The sequence below is a fragment of the Rutilus rutilus genome, assembly GCF_951802725.1.
Source record: "Rutilus rutilus genome assembly, chromosome: 24".
NCBI classification, from domain to species: Eukaryota; Metazoa; Chordata; class Actinopteri; order Cypriniformes; family Leuciscidae; genus Rutilus; species Rutilus rutilus.
In genome coordinates this window covers 3,846,354-3,862,026 of record NC_140228.1, presented here as the reverse complement: position 1 = coordinate 3,862,026, position 15,673 = coordinate 3,846,354, and the positions used below count along the sequence as shown (strand labels likewise).

The following is a 15,673-nucleotide window of genomic DNA, read 5'->3' as shown; positions in this document are numbered from 1 at the left end:
CATTTGTGTTGGACTGCATCATTGATCAGTGTGTCGTTCCTTCAAAGTCCTGCACTAAAGTTTCAGCGGCTTTTGATTGATTGGAATTAGGGGTGGAACAATAATTACAGTGGATAGTGACAATATGTATCGTATTATTCACCCAAAATGAAAGTTTAGGAAGTTTACAGGGTTTTCGTGTCACTACTACATTAAACTACTGTATATAATGTTAAATATAATGTATAATAATGCAATGGGGGAATATTTGTGGGTCCTGATAATGCCAAATGTCTGATGTTACCAGTAAAAAGTGGCCGACATTATTTTAGATATATCTAGTCAGAGACATCAAGCATATTCGTCTGAAATAATTCAGTATTTTCAGCTTCAGAATCATGAATATTGTTATTCTGGTGTCTCTATTGTCCTGCATTGGGTTATCAGCACCAAGTCCAAGCCTATTCATTTACACACACAATGTTAAACCAAATTGACCATTTTGATGGAGTATGGCAATAATATGGTATTGTGAGTTCAGGATGGTGACATAAGGGTCTCGTTACACCCCTAATTGTAATAGTTGAGAACAGCTGCATTCAGCAGTAAATGTGAAATGAAGCTCTTGGGGTTTGAACATGGTCACTGGAGACGAGCTGCTCTATTCTGAGACCATCACAATCACTAAACCTGACAATGCAAATGAGATCTTCAACTGAAACGCTCTGAACTGGAACAGTTTCTCCTGCTTATGGATTCATTAGTCAGTTTGTTAATAAGATTTCATCTTTATGAGTTACATGTTGCCTCATCACAACCCACACTATATTCACACATAAACAAACTTTAATCTTTATTATAAAAAATTAACTATAAATAAATTTCCACTATACATTGATGTGTTAAATTGCACACACACACACACACACACACACACACACACACACAAAAAAAAACATTAGTATGAAATGTTGATATTGAGCCAATGTTTGATAAAGCTGTTATATATAGCACTGTTAAATTACACAATAAATATAAAATAAATAGGAAATTATTATTATTTTTGATGGTGGACTGCACCTGTTTGGTAATCTCATCTTTAATTTCTAAATTAATTTAAAAATTCTATGTAAAGATATTAATTAAAATGATATAAATGTTCATCTGCTCTGAAATTGAGATTTGTGTTTTGTGATGCTGTTAATATATGAAGGATGAACTTAAAATAATAGACTTATTAAACTGATCAAGCAGAACATCTTTATGACGCAGTGATTCAGTTTAGAAAGAAGAATGAGGATAAATCATAAATGCAGAAAAACAAAAATATGGTGAAAGATTGAAAAATATCCACTAAGTGAAGATCAAACGTGACTGAATTTCCTCACAAATGACTGAAAATAACAGGAGAAAAATGACTTATGAAAAATCATGATCAAAGCTGTCATAGACTGACCAAGCTCAAACTTTTATATTATTATAATATAATAATATTATTGCTTATTATAAGATCATATTGCTTTTCTTAGTGTGTGTGTGTGTGTGTGTGTGTGTGTGTGTGTGTGTGTGTGTGTGTGTGTGTGTGTGTGTGTGTGTGTGTGTGTGTGTGTGTGTGTGAAAGTGTGTGTGAAAGTGTGTGAGCAGCTGCAGTTTCAGTTCAGTCACTGTGACTCTGACTGACGGAGGTTTTTGTACGACTCTTTATCACTGTGTGAACACCCAGTTACTGATGTAGTGTAAACTCATACAGTAATAATGTCCAGCATCTTCAGTCTGGACTCCACTGATGGTCAGAGTGAAATCTGTTCCATAATTTGCTCCATTGCCAGTGAATCTAGATGGAGTTCCTGACTGTCGTGAATTAATTAAATAAATGAGGAGTTTAGGAGCTTCTCCAGGTTTCTGCAGATACCAGGAGAGACAGTTGCCACAACCCTGAGTACGGTCTCCAATTTCTCTGTTAGTTTTACAGTTTATAGAAACTGTTCCTCCGTGAACGGCTGCTTCTGAGGGAGTCTGAGTCACAGAAACCTGGCCTGTAATTTCTGTGAATGACATTTCATAAGATCATTATTACAACAATTATTAAAGTCAAAGTATCCAGTACAAAATCTAGACTGAACATCAAAAGCATATAAATCACATCTTGAGTTATTAATGGAGTAAATGAACCTTGAACAGAAAGAATGAGAGTCCAGATACAGACGCTGATGATCATCCCCAGCTAACAATTTTTGGTTCCCATAACGTTAGTTTTTGGTACCCAGAACATTCTCAGAATGTTAGTTTATGGTTCCCAGAACGTTATTTGTTATGGTAACCACCCAGCAACGTTCTGGGAACGTTATTTTATTGTTACATAAAAATAAAACCAAAAAAGAACGTTCCCCTAACGTAAGTATTTGGTTCCCAAAAAAATAACCAAAAAATAACATTAGGGGAACGTTCTGTGTTAACTGGGTCATTCTTCTTATCGGTGGTTTACTTTCAGTCTGAATGAAGAAAAGCTGTCAGTGATGAAGTGTTAAACTCACAGCACTATAAACACTCTCACACACTGAAGATCTGATCAATATGCAAACACACTCCACATCATTTCCCTGAAGACAGTCACTCATTATGTTTGAGCAACAGCTTTGTATAGATGTTTATTCACTTCAGAGCCGGACAGTAACGGAGTACATTTACTTGAGTACAGTACTTAAGTACAGTTTTGAGGGATCTGTACTTTACTCAAGTATCGTTTTTGGGGAGTACTCATGACTTTACTCAAGTACATTTGAGAGGCAAATATTGTACTCTTTACTCCACTACATTTCTATCCATAACCGTGAGAACCCGTTACTTCTAAAAAAAAAAAAAGGAAAAAAAGAAACATCTCGTAAACCCTCAATTTGTTGTTTCCCTCTCAAACGTGATTGGATTGTGCAGGCGCCACTGATTGGGACAGCCTATCAGCAATTACCTTCAGCTTTCCGCCAAAGTCAACTCCATGGTCAGATTTAGATAAGAGACGAAACCATGGAGGAAACAATGGATGAAGACGCAGCAGGTCCATCCCGGGAGCGATATTTTTTTTCCCAGGATGGTAGGAGAAGACTCATGAATATTCATTAGGGAAGTCATCCCTGATTGGTCTTAACCCCAGTGATGGGTAGGTTTTGGGGCGGGGTTAGGAGTAGGTAATCAGACCAATCAGGGATGACTTCCCTAATGAATATTCATGAGTCTTCTCCTACCATCCTGGGAAAAAAAATATGCATCCCGGGAATGTGCCAACCCGTGGCCCCACCTCACCTCGCCAGACTATTTAAATTTTCTGAACAAGTTAATGATAGTTTTCGCTTCAAGTGTTTGCTGTGTTTACCAATGTAAGCACTGTGGCAGTAGTAATGCAGTATTTAGAAAATGTACTCTTGTACTCTTGATACTCAAGTACTTTTAAAAACAAGTACATTAGTACTTTTACTTAAGTAGACATCTGACTGTAGTACTTTTACTTGTACTTGAGTAAAATTTTGCAAGGGGTATCTGTACTTTTACTCAAGTAATGAAGCTGTGTACTCTGTCCGCCTCTGATTTACTTGTTGCATTATTTTGGGCTGAGCTAAAACACAATAATGAGTGATTTGATGAAGACACTAAATGTTCTTGATTGACTGTAATAGTGGAGAACAGCTGCGTTCAGCAGAGAGACGGAGGAGAGAAACACCTGTTGTTTGAGCGTCGGTAACTCAGTGCTTGTTTGTTCTTTATCTCTCGAAATTTGAGACATGGTTTCCACATTTGTCTGCTAGAAATATAACTCACTTGGACATGTACAACACAATCACAGATTATGTGAGTTATTGTCAAACACAAAGAGGTCGTTGTTGAGACATAACCCTGTCCTGTTGTAACTCAGGCTGAGGATCGACGGAACAATGAGAGATAATTTGCTGAAATAAGATCCACACAATCTAAATGTGTGCAAGAGTGTTTGAAGAAGAATAAAGAATAATCAGTTTTGAATAAAATCAACAATTTTAAGTAACAAAAGATTTATTGTATTTTTTAAGGACTTTAAATTTAGCACAAAAACAACTGCTGTGTGTGTTTGTGTGTGTGATCATGTGTGTGTGTTCTCAATTCCTGTCACACAACAGTTCAGTCTCTAGCTATGGTGCCATCCTCCTGTTTTATGTGAATTTTGGGATTGACTATTTTGATATTGAAATTCACAAACTAATTCACAGAGTGCAATGCGCCTATAAAATACCTAGGAAAGATATTCCACATTTCATAATTTCAGTAAACTATCCACATATTAAAATAATAGCTGATACATTCAAAGTCTCATATTCAAATAAAATAAAATCATACATCCTAAAAGCCCTTAAATGTCTCTGATCGCCCATAAACACTGATCTCAGTAAAACTGCAGTATTTTATCTTGTAAAAATAACAGTGAAGTTTCCACACAATGAAGCGCTTTATTTCAGTGTTGAGCAATAACATCTTTATGAATGTTTAAGTGTGTTTGACTCGAGACTGAAGTGTTGTTGTGAGAGATCTGTCTTCTGCTCATGTGAGACTCAGACGCATCGCTGGATTCATAATTAATGCGTCCAGAAAACAGTGAATGGTCACAGACAGACTGATTGTGGGACGGTGGAGCGTCTGATCATGTTAAATACGGTTTCTCTCTTTCACTGAATCAGTTCATCTGTGACTCTTGTACATGATGATCTAAACAGCGGCTTTATGGAAGATGATTAATAAACTAGTCAAGCAACAACATCTTTATGATTCACTTTACAGTATGAGTGTATGATTAAGAAGAAAAAATGTGTGTGTGTGTGTGTGTGTGTGTGAGCAGCTGCAGTATCAGTTCAGTCACTGTGACTCTGACTGACGGAGGTTTTTGTACGACTCTTTATCACTGTGTGAACCACTGAATGCTCTCAGGCCAGTATAAACTCTGACAGTAATAATGTCCAGCATCTTCAGTCTGGACTCCACTGATGGTCAGAGTGAAATCTCTGTTAGATCCACTGCCACTGAATCTAGATGGAGTTCCTGACTGGAGGCGGTTTGTTATATAAATCAGGAGTTTAGGAGCTTCTCCAGGTTTCTGTAAGTACCAGGCTAAGAAATCTCCATTACTATTCCAGTGCACATCTCTGCTGGTTTTACATTTGATATTCACAGTTCCTCCTGGTTGTTCTGCTGTTATTGAGGGACTCTGAGTGACGGTGATCTGTCCTCTACACTCTGAAACACAACAAGAAGAAAATACACTCAAAACTTTGACAATATACTTGAAGAAATGAATTAATATCAAACTTGTGCTCCACAAACCTTGAGCAAACGCTGTGAGAGTCCAGATGAAGATGATGATGAAGGTCATGTTGATGAAGATTGTTGTGTGTGTCAGTGATGAAGTGTTAAACTCACAGCACTATAAACACTCTCACACACTGAAGATCTGATCAATATGCAAACACACTCCACATCATTTCCCTGAAGACAGACACTCATTAACACACACAAAACACAATCACTGAAGTGAGAACAGAGTAAAAAATGTTTTCATATTTGATCTTCTACAAAAGCCAAAATGGTAAAAATGACAGAATTCAATTCAGTTCTGATTACATCTAAGACCAACTTTAGTATATAAACCTGAATATCTGCTGAGAATAGTTTTACTGTGAGGAGCAGAGGAGCACGCCGACTGAAGTTTCAGAGATCTGACTAACACATCGGCAAAGTCAATGTATACTCAGAACTGTAGAGGTTAATAATGGGTTTACCGTTTAGTGGCCATTTCCATAACACCAAAAAGGAGGACACTTTGCGGCATTTAGTGAGGCAAGAATAATTGCATAGGACTATGGTGTACTGTACTTGCAACTACAATACAATGTTGTCCATTATATCGATGGTATCATGATACACTGATTCTGGAATAGTCTATTCGTTGCCAGAGAATTTGATCTACGATATATCGTAATGTAGACCTATGTGTAACAGAAGTGGCAAAAAAGTGTTTGTTCACAGTATTTGTATTTATTCAAGTTTTTATTGTTTCAAAAACTGACCACTGAGATGAACCTGTCTTGCAAAGTGCGCAGTGCCTGAAAACATAAAATTTCTGGACTTCTGGAAATAACAGAAATACATAAACAAATAATGAATGCGAAAAATAAATAAATATACATTTCAGTTCTTAAAGAAGTTCCCCCTCTGCAGCAGCTCAGGCGACACCAGCTCCTCTAGGGTCATCATGGCCAAATTCGTGCTCTTTTGTCCATTCTGAATTACATTAAATGAGGTCTGACGTTTCGGCATGTTAACGTTATGATATGAGGTAGCCAGCACGTGGACTCCATGACGTGGAGGCTTGTTAACGTTTTTAACCCATGATATATCAGATATTTTTCTGACAGCGCTTTCAGCCAATCGTTTGTTAGTAGTACTTATCCTGCACCATGTGTCAAAATGATTGATGACTTCCGGTCCCGCCCCCAGATAAGACATCTGGTCACCGCCCTTCCGGTTGACCGTTGAGCTGTCCCGCCCTTTCTGGTGTGTATAGATATGGATATGGATTGTCCTATCGAGCGTTCGATCATGTGTTTTGACAGTTTTATCTACCGGTGTCTTTCCGGCATATGTTGTTGTTATGGTTTGCCCTATTGTCCTAGTTAGTCGTAGATCATGTGGTTTTGACAGAAAGTTTGAAGACTGTGTCACACAATCATTATCTCTTGTGCGCGCGTCCTCTGACATTCCTGAGGTGACAGTGAAAGTGAGAAGAAAAGACTGAAAGTGTGTCACACAATCATTGGAAAAAACAAATATACAAGCAGTTAAATGTTTATAGAGCGCTGAAGAAAAACAACGTACAGCTTATGAAAAATCAGTGTGTTATCTATCGCACAAAAGAATAAAATGAATAAGGATTTTACTAAATACTAAAACCTATCACAAAAAAAGAGTTGAAAACATTCTGTTCTTTTAAAGTATAAAATAATTTAACTAAGGTTGAAAAACATTCTATTCTTTTAAAAGTATATAAATTAATTGCTTATAATATAATATAAAATCGCAGAGTGGTTCTCTCTTACAGTACCACCTGACGGTCTCTGACTCCTAGGGTTGTATTCAGTGATCACGATGAGACATTGTGTTAGGGCTAAAATCATAAGGTTTAAAAATGTTTTAAATGTAATATATTATTAAAAGTCGTAATAATGTTTTTAAATTCAATACATTATTAAAACTGGTAAAACAAAAACACTGTTTTTTCCTGAATTAGCTCACCAGAGCACTCAGAGTGGCGCGCGCGTCTATGTGTGTGTGTGTGTGTGTGTGTGTGTGTCGGCAGGAAGAGGGGGGCGAGCGTGCCTGCGTCTATGCGCGCGTTCTCTCTGGCTGAGTTCAGACCCCCCTCGCATTCCAGAGCAGTGAAAGTGAGAATGGGGTTTCCTAAATATCACACTAACTAACATTGAAAAACATACTAAATATAATATATGATATTAAGACAGCTATTTCAGTCAAAAAATATAAAAAAATCATAGGATGATGACTTCATAGGATGAACGCTGTGCTCTCACAGTTTGTATGCTGACTTGGCGTTCATACAAGTCACTTGTATACAAGTCAACAGTCATTTGTTTAAAAACACTGATGCTGGTAATTTTTGCGGGCCGTCTGACAGGTTAAAATAAATTATTGCGCTTTGGTTAGTCTATGTCCATCCTGCTTTGCACTTTCTATGCTGACTTAGCGGTCTGTATTCGCTGATATAAACGTCTTTGTAACTATCATTATCTGTTACACAGCGGTCGTATTTTCTGTGTTAATGACTTAGTGACGGGGCTGAGCAGTCGGATGATGTTTAAAAAACATTCTATCCTTTAAAAGTATATAATGAAATGCTTATACAATATATCTTACTAAAAGAATAAAAATCATCTTACATTTTTTAGAGAGAGTTGAATAAGCTCTTAACACATCAATTGTCCATACCATTGATGGCCACGCGTCTATGTGTGTGTGTGTGTGTGTGTGTCACAGGATTCCCTCTCCCAGCCTTCACATTTGAACTCTGACATTTGAAACGTGCTGTTCAGACACTGTGATTAAACAATGTCATACAAAAAAATAAAAATAAAAATCTATCCTTTAAAATAATTATCATGCTAATTAAACTAAAGTTGAAAACATACTGTTCTTTAAAAGTATAAATGATATGGTTATAAAATAATATCTTGCTAATTTAACTAAAGTTGAAAAACATTCTATTCTTTAAAAGTATATAAATTATATAATATAAAATCACAGAGTGGTTCTCTCTCTCTCTCTCTCTCTCTCTCTCTCTCTCTCTCTCTCTCTCTCTCTCTCTCTCTCTCTCCCTCTCTCTCTCTCTCTCATTTAAAACCATAACCTTAAAAGTTTAAATTAGATCTTTTAAAATTAAAAGACTGTTTAAATTAAATCTTTAAAGTATTATTAAAATCATATCTTCTATTTATCTTCTAAGAAGACTTGTGTATTATAAAAAAAAAAAAATAATAATAATTAAAGCAAAAAGTATGCTTGGTCGTCTTAGATCTTTTGTCCATACACCATTTTGTCAAATTTTTGTTGTTTTGTTGTTTTAAGAAATCCGAGGACTCCACATTGCTCTTATTTAGACTAAGTTCTATCATTTGGAAAATCACCACACAATTTCAGATAAGTAAAGTTTGTCTTGAGCGAATATTTAATTTTACTCGTCTTAATTCAAAGTATAAGTATAAGATCGTATAAGATCATTTTTACTTGTATCCCCCGAACTATCCTTAATCAGTGTGGAAACACACAGGGTGAAACCCTTTACATGTTACCCTTTAAATATATGTAGAAGTTTCAAATGTTAGCATTAGCCTATGGTGACCGCATGAACAGACTTTGGGGAGAGCTATATAGCAGAAAGCATCCCCTTTGACCTCCTCAATTTTGGAGGCTTTTTTTGTTAAAGACCCTACAAGTTAGTCCTCCCAAAAGAATTTCTCCCATCTAGTGGTTCTCCCATCTACTCACTTTTTCAAATGCGTGTTGCAACTGCGGTAGCCGTAATGTGTCAAGAAGCTATGACAACATGGCTTCCAATAGCACATCATTGAGTTTAACGATACATGTTCTGTTATGGCAGCTATATAATGATTTACACAACCAAGCAATGAAAAAAGCTTGTCATTTAGACCATACCTTTGACTTACCTGTCGAGAAGAAATCAGGCAACTTCCCTTTCAAAGTCTTTCTCCTTCATTAGCTCTTTCCACATGGGGAAAAGCTATCCCGATATTTATTTACATACCGATAAATTAAGATTTAGCTTTTAGGCGATGAGGATTCCTTCTCCTGCATAACTATGATCCAGCATTATAATGTACTGTGCAGCCTTTTCAAATTTGTCTGGGGCAGTATTAACGTCTCTCATATGGTCTAGCGGTTAGGATTCCTGGTTTTCATCCAGGTGGCCCGGGTTTCGACTCCCGGTATGGGAAGACAATTTTTTTTTTTTTTTTACATTGTCAACAAAATTCAAGTTATTCAATAATCATTTTTAGTAATTCATAGTCTTAGAGGCCTACACGAACTGCAGAAACAAGCACAAGATATGTAAAAACTCATAAATGCTGTTTCAGTACTGAATCATTTTCACAAATACAATTATATAGAATTCAGAAAATTTCACTATGGAATATTTACTTTATCATTTAGTACATCATCATTTAAACTTTTCATCTCATAATTATGACGCATAGTCATAATTTTAATTTAAACTTTTTGTCATAATTATTACTTAATTCAGAATTACAATTTTTGTCAATTACGCCTTTTTAACGTAACACTATTTTGATGGTCCTTTTGAATGTGCTGTTGACTATAGTAGTGTTGATGATGAAACGTGTTGAGTTAAGCCTGTTTTATGCTTCTGCGTCGAACTGCCGCCGTAGCTACGTCGTAGGCTGTGTGTAGCGCGCGTACCCTACGGCGTACCCTGACGTGCACCTCTCCAAAAATGTAACAACGCGTCAATTCTACGCCGACACAAGCGCTGTGATTGGTCTGCCAGAACCCCTCCCTCGGGGTTTCACACGCTCCCTAGGTACGCGTCAACGCGGACAACGACACAGAAGTATAAATTAAAACCAACACGTTGCCTACGGCGTATAGGCTCCGGCGTAGGTCCGACGCAGAAGTATAATGAGGCCTTTAGGCTAGCGCTTTTTGTCCCTCTCTGTTATTATAGTGTTTCAAGATGGCGGAACGGCACGGAAGCCTCCTTGGACTTACCCGCCCCATGTAAATAAAGATAAGTAATGTTTCGCTTACGAGGATAAGTCAGATCATTGGCAGAGGTCATTTTACACCCATGAGGACATATTTTATGAATACAGACAATGATTTTAGCTATTAAAATACCATTTTTTTCACCGAGCGAATCTACACATGAGAGGCCTTCAGAAGTCATAACTTCAGGGGTCAACGGCTTAGGCCCGTTGGTTTAGGTATTTGTAAAAATCAAATACTGTATTACACTTTTCAAAAGTTACAATAAAAAGACCTGTTGTGTTCTGACACAAGGTCATTAACTTGTTTTTATAAATGTATTTTGCTCATTTCTACAAAAATCAACCTGAAAAATGAAAATCAGAAAAAAAAAGAAAAAAAAAACTGTTTTAAAATACAACTAAACCATGATAATGTTTAGTTTAGATGTTGATGACTAAGCTTCTGGCATATAGTCCGACCACGCAACAAGAAATCTAATATTGGTGTAATCTTTGAGAGGTCTCACTCACGAGTCACGGCACACAACTTTGTAAATAAAATAAAATAAAATATTATGGAAGTAATTGTACTGTAATTTAACCATATTTTGTTGATTAATATTATGGCTTCATGTTGATTTAAAGTTTTTAATTGTTGTTAACTAATACCTTTATCTTTTAACATCTGGCACAAAATGAAAGAGATGTAGGCTATTATTTAAAATAAATAAAAAAAGAAAAAAAAAGAAAAATGGAATGTTCACAATCACTATGTTGTGTCAAAAACAGTATGTGTGTAAATAGTTGTGCAAAGTTCCACACCCTATGGACTAACTTTAACAAAAATACACATACATAAATATATATAACATACACAAATCATTTCTTAACTAAGCAACTGTCTCTTAAATTATCAGACACTCACCGCACCGATGTTAACATCACCATATATTGTGTTTTCTACCATGATTGTAGTAACTATTGTCCCACCATTCTTCTGGGCAATTGTTAAGTTAAGCTGATTAGGGTTCTGAATTAATGGCTGTCCGAATGATGTAGAAATATTATGCTGGCGTCGTTGTGGAAGGTTGTTAGGCTGTTGAACGTCACCATCTGTTAAAAAATTAGCAATTAAATACACAACCAAAACCATGTAAACATTATAGTAAAGCTTATTGAAGATCGAGAAACATATTGACTACTAACAAAGTAAATTATACATCTTTCCTACGTTTGATATTCTTTTTTCTGATTCTTTTCACTATGGACTTGATCCTTTTTAATGCTGTTTTCTCTCCATATTTATTCTGTAGTTCCTCTACTGTGTCTTCCAACCTCCCTGTTGTTCTTCTCCAGCTGTGTTAACCAAAGACAAACAGTTAGAAGAATAAAATGTATGTACAATAGCAAAAATAAAGTTGGTCATTAGTTGTTAGGGTTAGATACACCTGTAGACAGATTCATACACCCGTTCGCCTGGTTTCATTTAGCATACACCAGAGTTCAAACATTCACTTTTTCAAAGGCCGAAAGATTGCGCGGTCAAAATTTCTCTTTTTAACATAGGAGTTAAAAAATGTACATGAGTCACGACGCATTGCATTATGCACCTGACCTGCCGGCTGATGAAGTATTTATTACATCAAGAAAAATGGATGAATACATTTATTAGATTTATTTAATAATATTGCCAGTTCCATATTATCTTTATTAAAAAATAAGACAATAAATGATTTAATTTTTTTAATTTGACTGCATTCTTTACTTTTTGACTTATGAATTATAACAGACTGATGGGAAAAACATTATTTTGCTGTTCCTTTTTTTAAAATTTGTTTTATTATTCAACTATTTCTTTCTTTTTGTTAGTTTTTATTAGTTGTAATTTTATATAAACATTTAACTTTTAAAATAAAGGTTTTACAACAACATCACCATCTTCTGTTATATTTGGGCCTCCATGCTCATCTACTGTACAGTAAATGATATTGGTGAAGGGGGCCCGCATGAATATATTTTTTAGGGGGCCCCCGAATTCTCTAGCTACGGCCCTGTTCACATCGCATCGTAAGCGCATAATATCACCTGCTCAAGTACGTCTTGACGAGTTTCTTCTGTATTAAACAGCGAATCTTCTCAGTCAGATCGTCGCAAGATCTCAGGAATCCTCTCACACTGCTCGTGTTCACGCGCTCCATCGCTAACGATTCAAACTTCCATAAAGCGTGCCAAAACAGCAGCGCGGAGATGTGACGTCACCTGTCGAGCGGGCGCTCGTAAAAAGCACATCTTTGCATTTCTTCTGAAACCACAATTTTTAACATCACTAGCGCAACACTTATCGTATTGCGGGTGTGATTGTAATGTTTTGTATGGCGTTTTCTTTACACTCTCCCCGGATATCTGTTTCCTACAGTTAGCTGTAATGTTAGTGAACTCTAGGTCTTCTCTTTGTTCATATACGACAGTATTCGCATGAATTGGCTTGATTTGATAAAATTATGTTTTAAACCATCATCTTCACTTGAGACATTTACATTATATTATATACCGTCCTATACCGTTATACCGTCCTAGTTTTTAAATAGCGCTAAAATTTATATTTTAACCCTTTATGCGGATATGCCGCACAAGGTTCTCTGTTCTCTGGTTCAATGTTTTAAAAATAAAGACAAGGATGCCTCTTTCTATAAGCGACCCTCAAAATCTGTGCATACAACAAAACACGTGTAGGTGTACGATGATTTATCAGAAAATTACTTTTGTTTGAAGAAATACTTAAATCAGCTGGTGCTTGATAACTATTGAAGTTATATTGAAGTTATGAATTCGGTAATGATGCGATATTTATCACGTTTTAATTTTAACTCAATACTCTAAAGGTCTATGAACTTTAACATCTTGTTGGTCAAATTAACTTAAAGCCTGCGCAAAATTAATCTTAAAGCACATTAACTTAAAACATGCGCATCCTAGCTACTTTCTAAATGTTTGTTACAGAACTTATGGTGAACAATTCAACCGTGCATATGTTTAATCAGATTTTGTTACTGGATCGAGTGAAAATAATAAACTCCTTTGTTTTCATTATTTATTAAGTTAAATGTAAAAACTGTTGTTACTTGGATGACGAATATCTTCGTTTTATGATAGGAAAGTACGGACAGCGCCTTTGACCAATCCTCTACATATGGGGCACTTGCTCAGAGAAGGTGCACATTCTTTGCACACAACTAGGTGACCACAGGGGATGAAGACAATGTTCACTTCCTTATCCATGCAAACTTTGCATGTGCGCTCCTCTTGAAGTCTTTTTAACTGTTCCTCCATAGGCAAGTCTGAAAGATCTTGACTCGGGGATGCAGCTTCATTTGTCTGGGGCGTCAGGCCACACTCAAATTCCATCTCTAAAGCAGACTTCACCACAGGATTGTTCTCTTGTTCTCTCACAAATTCTCTTGAGTCGCTGTCTCCATTAGTCAATAGCTGCTCAAATAGTCTTGGAAATCTTGCTTGAATCTGATGAACAAACTCTTGGCCCTTTTCTTGCAAGAGGTATTCACATCTTGGAAACCACTTGGCATGTTCTACCCATGGATCATCACCAGACTCCCAACATCCGAGTACACCATCGCAACAAAAGCACTTCACGTCAACATTACGACTAACATAGTAAAAACCAGCCTTAGCCAATTGTTCTGGTCGAACAGTTATTCTTGAGGGCCAGTAGACAAATGTGAGCAACCTTTCTTCACACCGTTGCATTGCCGATACATTGAAAGGGCTAGATAAGGGTACATTATCTGCACAGTCACCTCGAACGAAACGGCAGTTGGGGTAATGCCTCTGGTGTTCTGATACTGCACGATCTCCCGGTTCCCAGTTGCTAAGCTGGCCTCCACAACTGAAGCAAGCCACTCTGTCGCCCTGGCCAAGGTAGTAGAAACCAGCTTTGGCAAGCTCAGCCGGAGATAATGCAGCAGGAGTCCATTTCTTAAAGGTGTCAAGGCGTTCCTGTTCCCGACGCATGCCAAGATTGTGACAAGCCGGAGGGCGCTGGTGAGACATATCCATGTAACCGGGTCTCATTCTGATACTTCGGTGATGGCTGGTGTTGTACCCCTGCATAATGTCTTGTAAAACATCTATGTATCGTCGGGAATTTGTAGCCGTTAAAAATCTCCACATACGACTCTTTAACGTTCTATTAAATCGTTCCACGACGCTGGCTTTCAAATCGGTGGCGGTAGCGAAATGATTAATGTCGTGCTTTTTCATTACATCTTGAAATTGTTTGTTAAAAAATCCCTTTCCCTGATCCGCCTGCAATTTCTGTGGCACACGGCCCTCTTCGAGGATAGACTCGAATGCTCTAGCGACCTCGGGACCAGGTGACGCGAGTACGCGAGTCCACGCGTACTTGCTAAATACGTCTATGCACGTCAGTAGATATTTATTACCGTCGTTATCCTAGGTGTAGGCGATCATGTCGACTAGATCGGCCTGGAACTGCGTATCGACCCCGTACACAACCACTCTATTTCGTTTGTATTTTATAGGGGCTGTTTTGTGTAATGTGTAAGCATCCTCACCAGCCAGCCATTCTGAAACCTTTTTATCGCTTAAACGGACCCCACTTTCTTTTAAGACGGCGTCCTTTAATAATTTTTTACCCCCTAAAGAGCCGGGGTTGGAGGGTGTATAATAAGCCTTTTTCATGAGCTCCGACATGCTGCCGTTTCAACCGATGCAAAAGAATAACGCGTACATGTGGTTTGAATCAATCTTTTATTAAAAAAGTTACAGGATACATGATATAAGTAAACATGGATAAATGATGTTAATATAACACAAGTAAAAATGGATATAATAGAAGATAGTAAAAATGATTATAATACAATATACATGGATATAATAGAAGATAGTAAAAATGATTATAATACAATATACATGGATATAATAATAATAATGTTAGTACAACAAAATCTAAGTAAAATTGAATATAATGATGTTAGTACAAAATGGTTATACCATAAAATATAATACAATTGGATATAACAATGTTACATGCATAGTCTAAGTAAAATGAAGTCAACGGTAATCTAACCAGAAAAGAAAGTCACGGCAGGCCATCATGTTACGATCTAGGATGTAATCGACATACATTTCGATAATTTTTTCAACGTTTTTAATCACTTCGACAATTTGAACAGCATCATCCTCATCATCGGAGTCATATTCTTTTGAATTCTTTACCAGCTCGGTACAGACATCCGCCACATACGTACAAGTACACAGCACATCGGTGATCCCTAGTAGGGATTGTGATTCACACATCATATCTAGAACCTGTTTTATCATTACATCAGGCGGATCGGTAC

General features: G+C 36.8%; 1 protein-coding gene across 1 annotated transcript; it reads right to left on the bottom strand.

Moving 5' to 3' along the window:
- Positions 1 to 13,436: 13,436 nt before the first annotated feature.
- Positions 13,437 to 14,420, bottom strand: LOC311283990 (putative inhibitor of apoptosis; the record flags this gene model as incomplete). Its single annotated transcript, XM_084398803.1, has 1 exon — positions 13,437 to 14,420. One exon carries the CDS (start codon positions 14,418 to 14,420, stop codon positions 13,437 to 13,439), a length of 984 nt encoding a protein of 327 aa, XP_084254929.1.
- Positions 14,421 to 15,673: the final 1,253 nt, after the last annotated feature.